The sequence below is a fragment of the Danio rerio genome, chromosome 18 (assembly GCF_049306965.1).
Source record: "Danio rerio strain Tuebingen ecotype United States chromosome 18, GRCz12tu, whole genome shotgun sequence".
NCBI classification, from domain to species: Eukaryota; Metazoa; Chordata; class Actinopteri; order Cypriniformes; family Danionidae; genus Danio; species Danio rerio.
In genome coordinates this window covers 10,151,109-10,169,065 of record NC_133193.1, presented here as the reverse complement: position 1 = coordinate 10,169,065, position 17,957 = coordinate 10,151,109, and the positions used below count along the sequence as shown (strand labels likewise).

Here is a 17,957-nt window from a genome sequence, read left to right as displayed (position 1 = left end):
GCCTCAAGTCTTTTTGAATATGATGCCACAAGCTTGACACTCCTGTATTTGGGAATTTTTGCCCATTCCACTTTGTAGTACCTCTTAAGCTCAGGTTGGATGGGAAGCGATGTGTACAGGCATTTTCAGATCTCTCAAGAGATTTTCAATAGGATTTAGGTCTGGGCTCTGGCTGGGACACTCAAGGACATTGACAGAGTTGTTGTAAAGCCACTCCATTGATTTTTAGCATTGTCCTTTGGGTCATTGTCCTGATGGAAGATGAACCGTCATCCAAGTCTGAGGTCAAGAGCACTCTGAAGCAAGTTTTCATTCAGGATGTCTCTGTACATTGCTGCATTCATCTTTCACTTTATCCTGACTAGTCCTTCAGTTCCTGCTGCTGAAAAACATTCCCACAGTATGATGCTGCCACCACCATTCTTCACTGTAGGGATGGTTATAGCCTGGTGATGAGCGGTGCCTGGTATTCTCCAAACATAACGCCTGGCAATTACTCTAAAGATTTAAATTTTAGTCTCATCAGACCAGAATCCTTCTGATGCCTTTTGGCCAATTCCAGGCGGGGAGTGGCTTACTTCTGGCCACTCTACCATACAGGCCTGATTGGTGGATTGCTGCACAGATGGTTGTCCTTCTGTAAGGTTCTCCTCTCTCCACAGAAGAATGAGTTATTGATCACCTCCATGACTAAGGCCCTTCTCCCCCGATCACTCAGCTTAGATGGCGGGCCAGCTCTAGGAAGAGTCCTGGTGGTTCCAAACATCTTCCACTTATGAATGATGGAGGCCACTGTGCTGTGGAACTTTCAGAGCAGCAGAAATTTTTATGTAACCTTCCCCAGCCTTGTGCCTCGAGACAATCCTGTCTCGGAGGTCTACAGACAATTCCTTTGTCTTCATGCTTGGTTTGTGCTTTGCCATGCACTGTAAACTCTGGGACCTTATATAGACAGGTGAATGCCTTTTCAAATCATGTCCATAAGCTGCTGAAACAACTTATAAATGATCAATGGAAACAGAATGTACCTGAGCTCAATTTAGAGCTATTTGGCAAAGGCTGAGAATACTTCTGTACATGTGATTTTTCAGCTTTTTAATTTTTATGTCATTAATGTCATTATGGGGTATTGTGTGTAGTATTTTGAGGAAATAAATTAATTGAATCCATTTTGAAATAAGACTATAACATAAAAAAACGTGAAAAAAGTTAGGCGCTTTCCAGATGCACTGTAAATTACATATAGGAATAAATTAAATTTTAAAACGCATTAATACAGAAAACAGCTCTTTTTAATTAAATAAATATATCTATCAAATAAAATGCAGCCCTTATAAGCAAAAACTCTTATTAAATTTAAATTTTGACCTGTATAGCACAAAATCACACACACAAAGAAAACTAGAATATTAGGTAATAATAATAATAATAATAATAATAATAATAGCAACCTCATCTGGAATGTAAAACTAGACAAACAGCATTTGAAATACCTTATTGCTTTTGCTTCCAGGCCCACACGGCTGGCACATTTCTTTGCCATAAATGTGGTGCCCAGAAAGGACGGTATTAGGAGGGCACTCGTGGCACTGGTTGGTCTCTTTATCAATGTAGTGTCCAGCTGGGCATGGCACACAGGAGGAACCAGCCTGCTGAGACTGCAGGGCACAGGCCCGACATGCAGACGCCACTCCATCCATAGCATTGCTCACAGTTATGGAGTAAATCTTCACAACGTCATTTGCATACTGACGCACCTTATGGATATAAGGAACAAACAACACATTCATACAACTGTTCTCAAATTTGATTGGCTGAAAGCCATGTCATATTCTGTAATATCAGCACTCGTACTGCCTTCACACCCTTGTGTATTTCTCCACCCACACAAATGCAAAGCAGATGACTGAACTCATGCAGTTAGACAACGATGTACTTTTAAGGCTTTTTAGGCAAGAATGTAGTTGTTTAGATTGCAACTACGCAGTTTATTTATAGGGATGGTTCCTTATCTAAAAATATGTTTGCTGCGCATTAATGGCTATCAGCCTGTCATATTGAGCAGAGCAAAGAAATTGACGGTTGACACACAGATAAATCGCGCTATTCGAGCCTAAATACCCGCACGAACATTTGAGTTTACTCGCTTCATTCACGTGTCAAAATCCACTTCATTCGCACGTCAAATCTGCTTCAGAACAGACACTGATTCGCGTGATGGGCAGGGCTTCTGTCTGCCCGGTGATTCTAGCTTTGTGGCTAATAGGCTAAAATGTATTTTATTGAGAAAATAACTTTATGTGCTTTATGAAGGCTGAAAACAGCATCGAATCATTGAGGCTTTTTTAGCGATGCTTCTGACTGAGCAGAGGCCATTCACTCAATTCGCATCATTCGCGCGTATCGTGCTGCAGGATGTCTTTTCGCTCCTTTGCATTGAGAGAAAAACTTTTAACAGCGCAAGTTTAAAGCTATAGCTGAACAAATCATAAGAGTACAGGTAAGCGACATTCACATCGATCTCTTTTGTTTTTTTTACCATAATTATCGAGTAGTGATTGCTTTGCTATGGCTTTTTTAGGATTCATTTTTGTAAAAAAAAAATCTGTTTGCGACCACAGGTGTAAATCCCAGGGGGGACAGAGAGAACATATGCACCCAAAAATAAAAACAAAATCAATAAATAAAAAACGCATTCTCTATTGTGAAAAATATATGCATGCATACCTAAAGTAATCGTGTAAGTAGGAAAAAAAAAAAAAAAAAAAGCAAAATAAAATGCATTTAGAAACATTTGAGTTCCCCCTCCCTCACAGTGGTTTGATCCACTGCCTGCTTTCCTAGCTCATCTCACCTACCACCCACATGGCTCAATTAATGTTGAACTAGAGTAGGGTGTTTTATTCCCTTTAAATAAACCAATTCTCTTTAAGGTAGCTGATGCAGACTCATTTATAAATTAGTTGTGGCAAAAATGCTGATCACCCAGGTAATTTTCCATGATTCTGCTTTATTTGCGATTTAAATATTACTTATCTAGTTAACGTTAGCTTGTTTGCAATAGCTAGTGCACTGCAACTAACACGAAAAGCCACGCCCCATGATACGTTTTATTTGTAACGACTTGGCATAATGTTAACTTGACATTAGCGGTAAAAATTAGCATATTGCTTAGCTGTGCATTTACTAAATGATCACTGAGCTACATCCAAACTGACCCCAATGTTTGATTTTTTACAATCAATTTATATTCTGTTCTTAAGTGTCTTAATTAATGTGGACACTTTGTATATATTGAAATACATTTATACATGTATAATTTAACTGTATTATTTGTGTTCCCTTTAAAAATTGCTCATGAGAAAATTATATATTTATTGTCCCCCCTCTCCTACTGTTAAATTGAATACACGCCCATGGTTGCAACAGAGAAATACTGGGAGATCTTTGTAGACTGAAGCTATTTCAGGTCGGTCAGCCTTATAATCTTAAAATGTAAGCAAACTCACCCGTTTTGTCATCACTTAGACATTACAATGCTCTACATTAGGCAGGAGAATCATTCAAACACTGGCTCTAAAGTAACGTGAGTGAATGAGCAACGGTTTCTGCTGTTCTGACCATCAGCTGCAGATGTGAATGAATGTGGAAAGAAAGTAGTTACTAATACAAAAGGTTTTTTGAGACTCTCCGTGTTTGATCTTTTAATATATATACACATGATTATGCCATTAAACTGTTGTATACATGCTATATCACACTCATAGCAGTGCAATATAGCTGTATATCGGCACTGATGGGGCACTCAAGCCAATGCACGCCTACCAACTGTGCTGATATACAAGCATATTGCGCTGCTACTCGTGTGATATTGCTTATTTATTATTATACAACTGTTCTGTCTGGTTCTCGAATCTGATTGGCTGATAGTCATGATATATTTAAGTAATATCAGCACCCGTACAGCCCCTTTACCCTTTGTGTATTACTCCGCCCAGATACAGCCAGAAACAAGCAGACACTACAGATCTAAAGTGTCAATAGAATCTTTAAAAGATGCTTGCTCAGCTGTTTAACTGTCAGCTAATGATTTGAATCTAACGCTGAAGAAAGTAGTTCCTCATACAATAGGGTTTTTGAGACTCTCCATGTTTGATTTTGTTTTTATATACACAATTATGCTACTCGTAGCAGTGCAATATGGCTGTATATTGGCACTGGTGGGGGCACTAAGCCTCCCACCATTGCTGATATACAGCCATATCACACTGCTACTCGTGTGACATTGCTCATGTGTGGCATTGCATGCATTTGTACTGACATCACTGGCCTGACTGGTTCGCTGGAAAGCCCAGGTGAAGGAAGCCGAAGTGTTTTCAGTCATGATGTGCGTGTAACTTTGCTTGGCTTTACTCCCTTCCCATGATTCGACCACATTCGTGATTCTTTTGTTTACATCCTGGAATGAGAACAAAAATCAATAACACAAGCAATTAAGTGTTTGACCTTACTGTATCAGTGTTTGTTTCTGCATACGTTTCAATTGGTCATGAAAGTGCATGATTAAGAACATTCCACCTGGTCTCAGGAGAAAGTGTAACGCATTGTGTGAAATTATTTATAGCAAAACTGCAACTCTCAGTATCTAAATCTAATGATAAAGCACAATCCTTCACCTGAACCACGGTTTTTAAAATATAAAGATCTGTCATTCTGTCTATCTATCATCATCATTTTTAACTGTAACTTGCTTAATTATTTTAGTGGGGAAAAAAAAGTGTTAAAACAGAGATAACATTAATTTGTTAATGTAATAAACTGCCTGTGGGCTTTCTATGATTTTAAGATTTCCTTTTTTATGCTTTCTTTGAAAAAAACCTCATATTCATTTTCATTTATGTTTGACATTTTTTAGCAGAGTTAAGGTGGGGAGAAATTACATTTTATTTTGGATTTATGCTTTTTGTAAAGTTGCCTTGCTTTTAGATTTATTTGTTCTGCTTTGTTTTAGTGAAAGGGATTAAAGTAAATCTTTTATTATTATTATTATGACCTTCATGTAACACCATATTGTTACGATGTTAGCTTTTTATTAAATTTTCTTAATACTATTCTGGACACCTTTTAAAACAATTTTTCTACTACTCATGTTATATTATGAACAACTAATCTTTATTTGTAATAATTTGTAAAATGAATAACTTATTACAGACTGTCATGAAAGTGTGTTGACATGTCAAAATAACCCTTATGTATGTTTAATGTAGGGATGGCTATAGATTTTCTAGACAATAACATAATGAAAACACTATATATGGAAGCCAATAACCATATAAACCAATAAATGAAAATTCTGATATAATTATTTTGAGCCTGACTACAAAAATTAAACAATTCCAAATGAAATGGACCACTAATTTTATTTTAAAACTACAGAAAACAAAATGGCAGGGAAGGAACTGAACAACTCCCACACTGGACAACATCTTGTCTTTCTTAGAATAAAGCATCATTTATCAGCTAAAAATGTATTTTTATCAGACTGAAAATTATAACATTCAAAAATTAAATATGTTATTTGTTTGCCAATATTGTTATAGGCATGATATATAAATGACTAGTCACACATATAGTTGAAGTCAGAATTATTAGCCCCCCTGTATGTAATTATCCCCATTTTCGGTTTAACAGAAAATTAACATTTCTAAACATCATAGTTTTAATAACTAATTTCTAATATCCGATTTATTTTATCTTCAACATGTTGACAGTAAATAACATTTTACTAGTTATTTTGAAAGATGATAGTATTCGACTTAAACTGACATTTAAAGACTTAACGAGATTAATTCGATTAACTAGGCAAGTTAGGGTAATTAGGCAAGTCATTGTATAAAGATGCTTTGTTCAAAAACAATTATAGCTTAAGGGGGCTAATAATATTGACCATAAATTGATTAAAAAAAATAATAATAATCTTATTTTTTTTTCCAGAAGAAAAAATATTATCAAAAATACTGTGAAAAATTCCATACTTTGTAAAACATAATTTGGGAAATAAAAAAATAAAAAACTTTTGATTTCAACTCTATATCCATATACATTAATAGTTTCACAATCCCATATGAACACACTCACCATCATAAAGTAAAACTCGCAGTCGGCTTTACAGCTGGTTTCAAACTCAAACGTGATCCGGCCAAACTCGCTGCCGGACGCGGCTCGAACTGACAAGGGCAACCTGATATTATAAACCACACAGATTCCTCTTTACACAGAGAGACGTGGGTAATGATAAACAAGTCTAACGTACTATTCAATTAATATATTCTTTTAATACCATCGCAAGCAGCAGAAGAGGTGATGTACAAGGCTTAACCATGCTAAACATACAAGGCTTTAATGAGCTTTAATGAGCACTTGAACGGTGTAGTTGTGAGGAGGTGGACAAGTGCTTGAAGACTCACTTGAAACCGGGCACTCTGAGAGTTAATATGAGATAATCATTATCCGAACGACCTGCTCCTGATTGGATGTGATCACCGGCTACTTCCCAACCTAAAACGCACAAGATGTACAAGATATGAAGATCTTTAACACAAATGTGCACCGAAGCTGAAACCACATCTTAAATATTTTTGGTGGGGATTTAAGGTAATGAAAAATAAAACAAACAAAAAAATAATAAGAGATGAGAGGCTCAAGAAAAAAAAATGTGCAGAAAAACAAAATGGATTCAATTGTATTCCATTAGGTGACGTAGGATTTACGCTATACATTTAATGTTAAACTGCATCACAAAAGTTGTCAGTGTTTTAAAATGTCCATGATATAAAGCCGCTCTAAAATATTACATATTTGCTACCATAATTCAATTTGAGCTTCTATGTGATCGCTAAAGCGCCTTCATTTGATTGGTCATCTCAGTTATTTTAACATTGTCAGACTATTAAGGCAAAGCAATTCTAAAATAATAATTCTAACAACAAGTTCTCTATAAGCAATATCAGATATTGGTGTGGATAATTTTCAGTTTCAGATAAAAATTTCCCCTCATGATGTTCAAATCACAGGAATGTGTAAAAAGCAATGTAGAAAAAGCCAATTTGTTTATCAGTGACGCAACAGCGACATCTGGCAGCAACAAGATGATAAGATTCGAAGGCTAAATATGTTTGATTGGGAAAATAAATAACAAAAATGACTGAACAGTCGACAGAATGATAGAACAATAGAACGATATATAGAACAATAGAGAGAATGGCAGATAGATAGAACAATATAAGTTCAATAGAACAAATAGAACGATGAATAGAATGAAAGAATGAAAAAAAACAGATATAACAATGGAAAATAAACAATAGATATACAGAATGAAAGAACGATAGATAGAATGAAAGAACGACAGATATAATGAAAAAACGATAGATAGAATTAAAGAACAATAGATAGAACGACAGAACAAGAATGATAGAACAAAATAAAGACAGAACAATAGAAAGATAAAACAATAGATAGGTAGAAGGATAGACAGAATGATAGAATGAAATAATCATAGATATGGCAACAGATGGAATGACAGAACGATAGATGGAATGAAATTATAGATAGAACAATAGATTGATAGACAGATAGAAAGATAGAATGAAATGACAGATGAAATGAAAGAATGATAGATAGAAAAAACGATCGATGGATTGATAGATAAAATGAAGGATGGATGGATTGACAGACAGAACGATAGATTGAACACAGAACAATTGACAGAACGATGGATGGATGGATGGATGGATGGATGGATGGATGGATGGATGGACAGAATGATAAATAGACCACAGAACTATGGAACGATAAATATAACGATAGATAGAACAAGATAGAATAAAAGATAGATAGAACAATAGATGGAATGATTAATAGAATGAAACAATGATAGATTGATAGGTAGAATGAAATTATAGATATAAATTATAGATAGATCAATAGATTGATAGACAGATAGAATGATGAATAGAATGAAATAATGACAGATGGAATGAAAGAATGTTTTATAGAAAGAAAGAATGATAGATAAAATAAAAGAATGATAGATAGAAAAATGGATGGATGGACAGACAGAACGATAGATAGAACACAGAAAGATTAACGAAACAAAATGATGGAATGATAAATAGAATGATAGATAAAATGATAGAACGATGGCTGGATGGATAGATGTATGGATACACAGACAGATAGACAGAACGATAGATAGAAATCAGAACAATTGACCGAATGATACATAGAATGATGAATGAATGGATGGATGGAACTACAGTAAGTGCACTGCTAGCATGCTAACATTCTCTAGCTAGAGAAAGCTAGTTTTATTTCATAGGCAGCATGTTCGGTCACTGCAGCAGAGAAGTTTAAAATGTTACGCGAGCCTCAAACTGAGCAGCATTAATATCAGATATTGGGATGAACATTTTGACTTTTCTACTTGTCCTCCTCAAGGTCCATAAGTGAATATACGGCTGTGATGTACACATAAAAAGAGAACATGTACTGTCTATTTTAGTTCATCATTAAAGCAACAGCGACATCTAGCATTAAAACCAAGCATTACAGCCATATGCTGCAACATAATCCCACAGCGTTCTTCTTGTGTAATCTCTCACCATTCAAGCCATCACAATTGTTGTTGGCCACGTTGAAGCAGGATGTCTTCATGTTGGCAGGCAACACATTCCACCACTTGTACTCATACCCGAGGACAGGCTCCGTGCCAGCTGGACAAGGCTGGCATGCTACAGATGCCACACAATCCGTTTAATATCTTGGCAATTTATTTTAAAATTATGTTTGTGCTTCTGAAATAATCACGGTTTAAACGTCTTCAGGTGATTTATTACCTTTGACTCCGTCAGAGTAAGATCCGGGTGGGCACGGAGAACAAGTGGCAGTGTCGTTGTTATAAAAACCAGGATTACATGGTGGACATGGCTTGCGTTGACCAGAAGGTGGCAGTGTTACTGCATCAGGAGCAGAATCCAAACAGATCTGAGGTTCTACCCACTTATATATGGCCCGAGTCTATAAGAAATACAAAGTTTATACATTCAGTTATTTCATTGATAACTTGAGTACAGATGTGGTTGTTTGGTATGTACTTTTAATTATTTGTTTACCTTTCCATCACTATCACAGGTGCTGTAGGTCTGAATGTAGTCTTTCTCGGTGCACGGAGGTCTAGTTTTGCACATGGCAGAGCCTTCTGCTGTTTATTGTCAGAAACGGAAGAGTCAAACATCACACACATAGCAGAGACTGAAAGACAAGATTAATAAAAGGGTTTTGCTTAAAGAATTGTTTATCATACTTGGTAAAAACTTGTGTTGAACTTTATAGCCTCTAATAAATATATGCAAATATTCAAGCAAGCAAAATGAAATATGATTTTATTTAGCATTTATTTATCATTTTTCTAATTACAATTATTTATTAAGGAAGAAATACCCATAAAAGTCCTAAGAGGCCACTCATTAAAATATTTTTTCTCTTGTTTTCTCGTGATAACAAACTAGTAATTTTAGTATTGTCAACAAAACGTGTTTCTCGTAATCATGACTTTTAAATTCTTGTGATCTCAACATAACAAAAAGTTGTTTCTAGTTACCACAACTTATTTTTTGCTTTTAATAATAATAATAATAATTATTATTATTATTATTATTATTATTATTATTATTATTATTATTATTATTATTATTATTACATTACCTGCCCAACTTTCTGTTATGTCAAGATCACAAGCAAATTAAGTCGTTATTATGAGGAAACAATAAAGAAAAACGAAAAACATTTTATTGCATGGCCTCTTAGGACTTCCATAAAAAAACTGGTAATTAAATAAAAATAAATTTAAAATGTGATCCTGGGCCACAAAACCAGGGTTATGCTGCACAAGTATGTGTTTTTGCAATATCCAAAAATGCATTGTATGGGTCAAATTTATAGATTTTTTTTTTCATGCAAAAATAAATAAATAAATAAATAGAATATTTAGTAAAGATTAAGTTCCATGAAGGTATTTTGTTAATTTCCTACTCTAAATATATAAAAACTATTTTATTAGTTATAAGAATAGCTACAAACTTGATTTAGACTGCTTTTATTGGAAAGTCATAGTTGGTCAGCTTTTGTATGATTTGGAAATGTTAATTTCCAAAAGTTGACAACTCTGATTGGTTTTGGTGTCCAGGGTCAGATATAAACTTTGAAAAATAAAATTTAAGTATTAAGTATTGATAGAATGACATGAACATAACTCGAATAAAGATTGAAGGGTAGATTGATGGAATGACAGATGGATGGATGGATAAAATGATAAATAAAACGACAGATCGATGGATGAAATGATAGATAGATGAAAGGACAGATCAATGGATGAAATGATAAACAGAACAACACATGGATGGATGAAATGACAAATGGATAGAAGGATTAAAGGATAGACGGATAAAACGATGGATGGATGGATGAAATGACTGATGGATGAATGGATGGACTGATGTAACGACAGATAGATGGATGGATGGATAAAACGGCGGATGAATGAAATGGCAAATAATGGATAAAATGATAGATGAATGAAATGACGGACAGGCGAACGAATGGATAAAACACAGTTGGACGAATGGATAAAACAATAATACGATAGATGGATGGATGGATGGATGGATGGATAGATAGATAGATAGATAGATAGAACAACAGATAGATAAATAATATATAGAACGACAGATGTCTGTGTGGTTTTCATAAGCATAAGCTTTATGCACTTACAGGCGTAGTGTGTTTTTGTGTTGCAGGGTGTACAGGAGCTTGCCCCACGGCCAGAGTATGTGTCCCGTTGACAGGAATCACACGAGGACGAGCCTGGGCTGTGACTGAAAGTACCAGGCTTACATGGGAAACACTCTGATGTGTACGCCACACCTGAAAGAGAGAAAAATCACCCCGTTGTATAACCTTCTATGAACATTTTCAGATTAGAATGTAGCAGAATGAATAGAATGTCCTCACCTTCAATCCAGATGTTCTTCAAAAGCACAGGTTTGACTGCTTTAGAGCCGAGCAAGATTCTAGTAGTTCTCCAGTACAGGATATTAGTGCCAGATTTAAGATTCACCTGATCATACGAGGAAGAAAACGTCAATTCAATCCATCTGTATTTCTATAGCACTTTTACAAATGTAGACTGTGTCAAAGCAGCTTAACATAAAAGTTCTAGTAAATTGAAACTGTCAGTCCAGTTTTCAGAGTTGAAGTTCAGTTTAGTTCAGTTCAGTGTAGTTTAATTTTCACTGCTGAAAGTCCAAACACTGAAAGACAAATCCATCAATGCGCAGCTCCACAAGTCCCAAACCAAGAAAGCCAGTGGCGACAGTGAAGAGAAACAAAACTTCACCAATTGACAAAAGTGAAGGGCGAAAAAACTTACAGAAATGACTCAATAACAGCACTGAGAAACTGAAAATAACCCTGTTAATTTACAAGTTTAAAGAAAGGAAATATTGCATAATGTTAAAAGGCAATTCAATTTTAAATATGTTGTGTTGAGCATTCTCTTGCCACTTTCATTTAAAGAAATTTGATAAAAATGCATCAGAATTTCCACAAAAAAATACTCAACAGCACAACTGAGTTAAGAAAAGTGCAAATCATCATAATACAATGATTTCCTGTGGATTATGAATAATTGAAAACAGTGGAATAAATGCTACTTTAGTTTCAGGGGGGAAAAAAAAGATTTCAATCTATTAGTTATAATTAAAGACAGAATATCTGAGGACATTTTCTGCTAATTCTGCACAAAAAAAAAACAAAAAAAAAACAGGTGGATTTATGTGGAAAAACAGCAGATTTATGTGGAATGATTTTTTGTAGTAAATAAAAACTTTATATATTACAGTTTAGCCAATTATATTTCAGCAACCCGGGTTGCCTTACTGGAAAACTGTGTATTTGAATGATTCAGTCAGAAAAGCTCTCAAAGTGTGAGTCTGTGACTGAAATGAGACCCCCGGTGGACAGTAGCAGACTCCGAAATGAGATGCAGATTCACAGTTCCACATGAGGTGGTTATTAATTAGCAAATAATATAAATATTTTAGGTGAGCAGGTGACAATGTAATCCCGTGTCCTAACAACCCGCTATGTGACATTTGCGGTAATAAGCAATTTGGCTGTTTGCACCAGACAAAACACGACCGAAATGTAAATTAAGCCATTCAGAAGCACAGAATATGCACTCGCTCATGAAACGGTAAGGTTAATAATTTAATTAATACACATTAAATCTCTTTGACATTATTATTTTTACATGCTGAATGATTGATATTTGTTTAGTAACTCAAGTCACAGGTCTAAAGTTTAATTTAAACAGTTTATTGTATTTTCAAGATCTGAGGTGAACTATCTGCTGCTGCAACCAGTAGTATGGCAATAAATGTCATATAAAATGGCATTCAAATTCACAATATTAGCATTTAACACAAAGTACATGAGGTGTACCTGAGGTGATCATAGTTCATCCTGTTTTCAACGCTGAGAAATAGCTGTTTCTAAAATACGATTTCAGGTCTTGGTTAGGGACAAAAACTCCTTTTAGTATGAAAAATATTCCTTTTATCGTGTGCCGTTGCTTTTAGATAGAAAATGGTTTAAATCAGCCTTTAGACTCGATAGTCAGGCACACTCGCATAAATCTGGCAACCTACACTTGCATGTGTTTTGATCCAGAAGTGCAACACCTAGTTTATCCACTAGGTGTCAAACTTACATACTTAACCTTCAGATAAACACCACACATTCATTTAAAAATATTTTTATAAATCTGACAGAATTCAAACTTTTGACAACAAGTATGCAATTTGCAAGCATGAGTGCACACAAAACTAAAATTATACATCAAATAAATAAGATTTTTTTTTTACTTACACTATGTGCTCCCCACTCTCCATGATTGGTCAATTTGATCCATTTATTACTTGAATCCTGGTCCATCTCTTGACACTGATCGTTCTGAATCTGTCCAAAAAAATGTTCATTTGAAGGGGACATATTATGCAAAAATTCAATTCAATTCAGCTTTATTTGTATAGCGCTTTTACATTGTAGATTAGGTCAAAGCAGCTTCACATAAATGGTCATAGTAACTGGATTGGGGTATCCATTTTTAAACATGATTTAAATTTGTCTATAAAAGATATATTTCTGTATTTCTCGGATGATGGTCATGCTCTCGATCTTATTGTAAATTTTTTGTGTTACACTGTAAATTTTTTATACACAAAAATAAGTTTCTAAAAACAAACCCTGTTTTTAATACTTTCCTTGTTGAAATTTCGTATAATATTGAATCTCTTAAGCTTATTAATAATAAGAAAAATAATAAGTTTCTTAAAGCTTATGACAATCTTTTTTGTTAATGTTTGAGGCTGTGTATTTATTTATTTTTCTCTTTGTCTTCTTTCTTATTTTTTGTTATTGTATTTTTTCTTCAATGCAGTGATGTTATTATTCTTCTACTCAATAAAAAAATAAAATAAAAAAAAAATAGTAACTGGATTAGGGTGGTTCAGTTTTTAGTGTTTAAGTTCAGTTCAGTTTAGCTCAGTTCAGTGTAATTTAAAATCATTACTGAGAGTCCAAACACGGAAGAGCAAATTCATCGATGCGCAGCTCTACCGATCCTGAACCATGCAAGCCAGTGGCGACAGTGGAGAGGGAAAAAAAAACTTCACTGATGGGAGAGTGAAGAAAAATAGGGAAGTGAAGAAAAAAATCCCTTTCATAAGGAGTTTAAACAGTTGTGTGGCCACAATCTGTGAATATAACCAGCTTCTAATGGTAAAAATGTATTCATTTCATTTTTTTTTTTAAATCACACCGCAGAAACACTTTGATTGATATCACCCGTTGTATGTGTCATCAGAGGAAGAAAGCCCCGCCTATTAGTGAAGATCTCTCCCTCATTAGCATAGTAAATTAAGCTTGTTTTTGAATTTGCCACTATGCTGACACACAGGCATTTGTAACTCCGCCCTCTTTTGAAAAAGAGCACAATTTTATTTGAATTTAAAGCGACGGCCCCCAAAATGGCACAATTAGGATCAAAGCCTAAAATAGGCGGTTTTAAAGAGTTATAAAACATTATACAGGTAATATTTTGAGCTGAAACGTCACATACGCACTCTAGGGACATCAGAGACTTATTTTAGATTGTGTAAAAAGAGGTATAACAGGTCCCCTTTAAAGTACACAACACTGATGTAGCATTTAATGCCTTAAAATAGCTTCCGCACTAAAAAACATCAAAGGCATAATGAGATCCAAACTTACAAAGAACTCAAAGAAGATGCTGTTATCCACATACTGGTAGTCAAAGGACACTGAGCCCGGCTTCTTCAAGTGTACAGTGTAGATCAGAGAAACTGTACACTCATCCCTGTTGGATTCCAGATATGAGCCCTGAGCAGCCCACTTTGCACTAAAAGCACACAAATACACAAGACACATAAAAAACAGTGGTGACTGAGCTTTGAATTGCATAACAGGATAAAAATAAATGATCGCTTTAATACTTCTATTGTTTCATATCCCTAGAAGTGCATGTGTCATTTAATCTGAATGTGTGCTGATTTGATATTAAATAAATAAAGGCATAGGGTAAAATACAGTGTTTGTTGCAAATACTTTGAGGGGGGGGGGGGACTTGAATTCAAGACATTTCACACATTTCTGACTGCCTTTAAATAAATGTAATTCTGATATCATCAACATTGTCCTATATGACTTTAGGATTACTTTAGTATTTAGAATTTCACACTGTTTTAAATGCAGTTTCATCAATAAGTGTTGAAGAATTTGGCAACATAACTAACCAATTAATTAAAACCAACTAACATTCTCAACAAAATAACTAACCAATTAACTGATCAATCATACAATTAAAAATGAGAACTTAAAAGGGAATGGTCATTTCAGACATATCTCATAGGCTATGTCAAACTTAATCAGATGTGTTCTTTATGATTGTAGTATTACTCTATTTGGTGTTGCCCAAAAGAGCCAAACCTTGTTAAACAATTCAAGCAAAGCAATTTGTTTGAAAAATGTAAATTAATTCAAGTAACAAACTTAACTATTTACTTTATAACCAATTAACCAACCAACCAGCAAACGAACACTCCAACTAATTTAACTAATCAATTGAACTAACAAACTTAACCAGCCAATAAGTCAACGAGTTATCCTAACTATACAATTATTCAACTAACCAACTCAACAAAGAGCTAACTTAAATATGCCACTAATTCAACTAACCAACTGAACTAGCCAACTAATTAACCAAGTAGAAATCTTAACTAGCCAATTGAACTAATCACACGGCCAATTCAACCATCCAACTTTTGTCCCCATAGACTTCTATTCATACGCACGCAAATGCGCCAGATCAAAAATGCAAGCTCATGCGTTAATTTCAGAATTCGCTGCGTTACAAAGTTCATGCATGGTGAACTTTGACCTGCGAAATCGCATCACTTAACTGCATTGGACTAACCAAGGATCAACACATGACCTCTCTGGACAGAATTTTAACATATGGACCAATTTTTAAAATGTCTAATCACCTTGTTTAATTCCACCCCTTCTCGCAGCACCGTACTACAGAATTTTGCAAGCTCAAACTCTAGTTTGACCTCAGCTTAAATCAACCAACCAATTAACAAACCAGGGGCCTGTTCCATGAAACTGGATAAGCTGGCAAGCCAGTTAAACTGCAGTTTAGCTTGCATCAGTCTTGGGTTTTAGGTAACATGAAGGTAGTTTGACTTTAATCAATCTTTGTTGCCATGATGTTATTGAGCAGCTGATCTGAGCTATACTACAATACATGAAACACAGAATTTGTGCAAACTAAACTGAAACATAACTGGCTAGCCAGCTAATCTGGCTTTATGGTACAGGCAACAGGAATCTTAACTATCCAACTAATTTAACTAACTGACTAAACTAAACATCCAGCTAAAGTAACTATCCAGCTAACTAAACTATCCAACTAATTTAACCAACCACTGAACTAACATTACTAACCAACCTACCAGCTAACCTGACTCAAATTATTTCACAAAATTTAACTAACCAACTAAACTTACAAACTAACGTAACTATTCAACTTAACTAAACTATAAAACAAAAAAGGGTTTGACACACTTCATGTTATCCCACCACAGATTGATAAAGTTAAAGTAGATTAAACATAAAACAATTAGGTTAATAATCTCAAGAATTGTGTTGTTTCGGCTCATTTTAAATCAGTAGTTTGTACAAGCAGCATTTTTTTTTTGGAGTACAACAAACTGACTAGCTTAACCAATGAACCAACTTAACTCTCTAATTAATTTAACTAACCAACTAACTTAACCAACCAACCAGCTAACTTAACCATCCAAATCATTTAACCCGACTTAACTAACAACGCACACTAACTAGTCTAACTAATCAGCCTAACTAGCAAACTGATTAGATGAACTAGCTAATCGACTAATTTACAAACCCCCTTAACCTACCAACCATCTTAACCACTACCAACTAAACAACTTCAGCCTAAATTAGCTAGCTGAACTAACCAACTAATAAGTAATCAACCAGTGTTACTAATCAACCAACAAGATAAATTTATACAGACAGACAGACAGACAGGCAGACAGACAAACATATCCACCTGCTGCAGGAGGTTGAGTTGTCTTCATTGGCTGAGTTATCAGGGTTGGTGGCTAGACTGCTGAATCCAGAAGGAATGTCATCCCACTCATCAAAGCGTAGGCCGCTGCCCAGAGAATAAGTGCCAGCAGCACACTGAGTGCACTCCTGAGCAGACATCTCCAGAAACTCCCCCGCCTTGCAGGAGAATGCTGAATGACAGTTCAGTCAAATGCCATTAGAAAATTACACTGATCAGATCCTTCACAAATCCACACATCCATAATAGATACAGATAACATGAAATATGTTTGCCAATACAATTATCTCATATCCAGGCCACTGATGTACACCTTAAATATATGCATTTGATTTTTATATGCTGTCAGATTTTAAAGATTTCATAAATAAATAGTTGCTTTTAAAACACCATCATGCGACTTTTTCTATTTAAATAAATAAAAACAAGTTGGTTGTGTAATACCATCATGCCAGCTTCTTTTACAACTTACAAAAAAATAATACAAAAAAAGAAAAAAAAATTAACACCACCATGCCAATTATTAAGTAACTTTAACACCAACATGCCAGCTTTGGCTATTTAAAATTAAATAAAATCAAGTTTTTTATGCCATGCCAAGTTATTTGGCTTAGGCTAGTTAAATAAATATGTTTGCTTATGCCAGTATCTTTGATTATTTAAAAAAAAAAAAAACTTGTAATTCCATGCTAGCTTAAGTTACAGTATATACTGTAGGTAGACAGGTAGAACATAATATTCATCCTGAAAACAGGTGATAAGTAATTGTATATGATTCCAGTCTGAGTCAAGTTGATCAACCAACAATAATAATTGTAGTCATTCTGGAATACAAAAATTGTTTTAAACAACATTTACCAAGCTTTTCGTTTTCATGCTGAAACCATTTCCCAAAATAACATTCAGACATAGTTAATGGATCTATTTTATTTGCAAATATCATTTTCCTGGCTGAAGAGGCAGATAATTGATATGTATGATATGCATGTATTAATGTCCTGACCTATAATGAAAAACAGCACCCATTTTGATTTCAGATTTCCTTTAGCTGCTGAGAACTATGTAAGGTTGGGAACGGTTAGTAAGAGGCCATTGCACATGTTCTGTCGAAGAGGAAATTCCACTGTGCTGATAAGGAGCGTAAAGTATGCTGTTCAAATACACA

The 17,957-nt window shown here is 34.8% G+C and overlaps 1 protein-coding gene across 11 annotated transcripts in view; it reads right to left on the bottom strand.

Moving 5' to 3' along the window:
• Positions 1 to 17,957, bottom strand: part of elapor2a (endosome-lysosome associated apoptosis and autophagy regulator family member 2a) — a 106,394-nt gene that overhangs the window by 81,970 nt on the left and 6,467 nt on the right. For all 11 annotated transcript variants that reach the window (NM_001089407.2, XM_073929290.1, XM_073929289.1 and 8 more), the window contains exons 3-14: positions 16,775 to 16,964; positions 14,389 to 14,536; positions 12,985 to 13,074; positions 11,068 to 11,173; positions 10,828 to 10,980; positions 9,171 to 9,259; positions 8,895 to 9,075; positions 8,661 to 8,789; positions 6,468 to 6,558; positions 6,139 to 6,241; positions 4,322 to 4,459; positions 1,494 to 1,757 (exon numbers count right to left, since the gene is read on the bottom strand). In NM_001089407.2, coding sequence (NP_001082876.2) covers positions 1,494 to 1,757; positions 4,322 to 4,459; positions 6,139 to 6,241; positions 6,468 to 6,558; positions 8,661 to 8,789; positions 8,895 to 9,075; positions 9,171 to 9,259; positions 10,828 to 10,980; positions 11,068 to 11,173; positions 12,985 to 13,074; positions 14,389 to 14,536; positions 16,775 to 16,964 — 1,682 coding nt within the window. The remainder of the gene's footprint in view (positions 1 to 1,493; positions 1,758 to 4,321; positions 4,460 to 6,138; positions 6,242 to 6,467; positions 6,559 to 8,660; positions 8,790 to 8,894; positions 9,076 to 9,170; positions 9,260 to 10,827; positions 10,981 to 11,067; positions 11,174 to 12,984; positions 13,075 to 14,388; positions 14,537 to 16,774; positions 16,965 to 17,957) is intronic.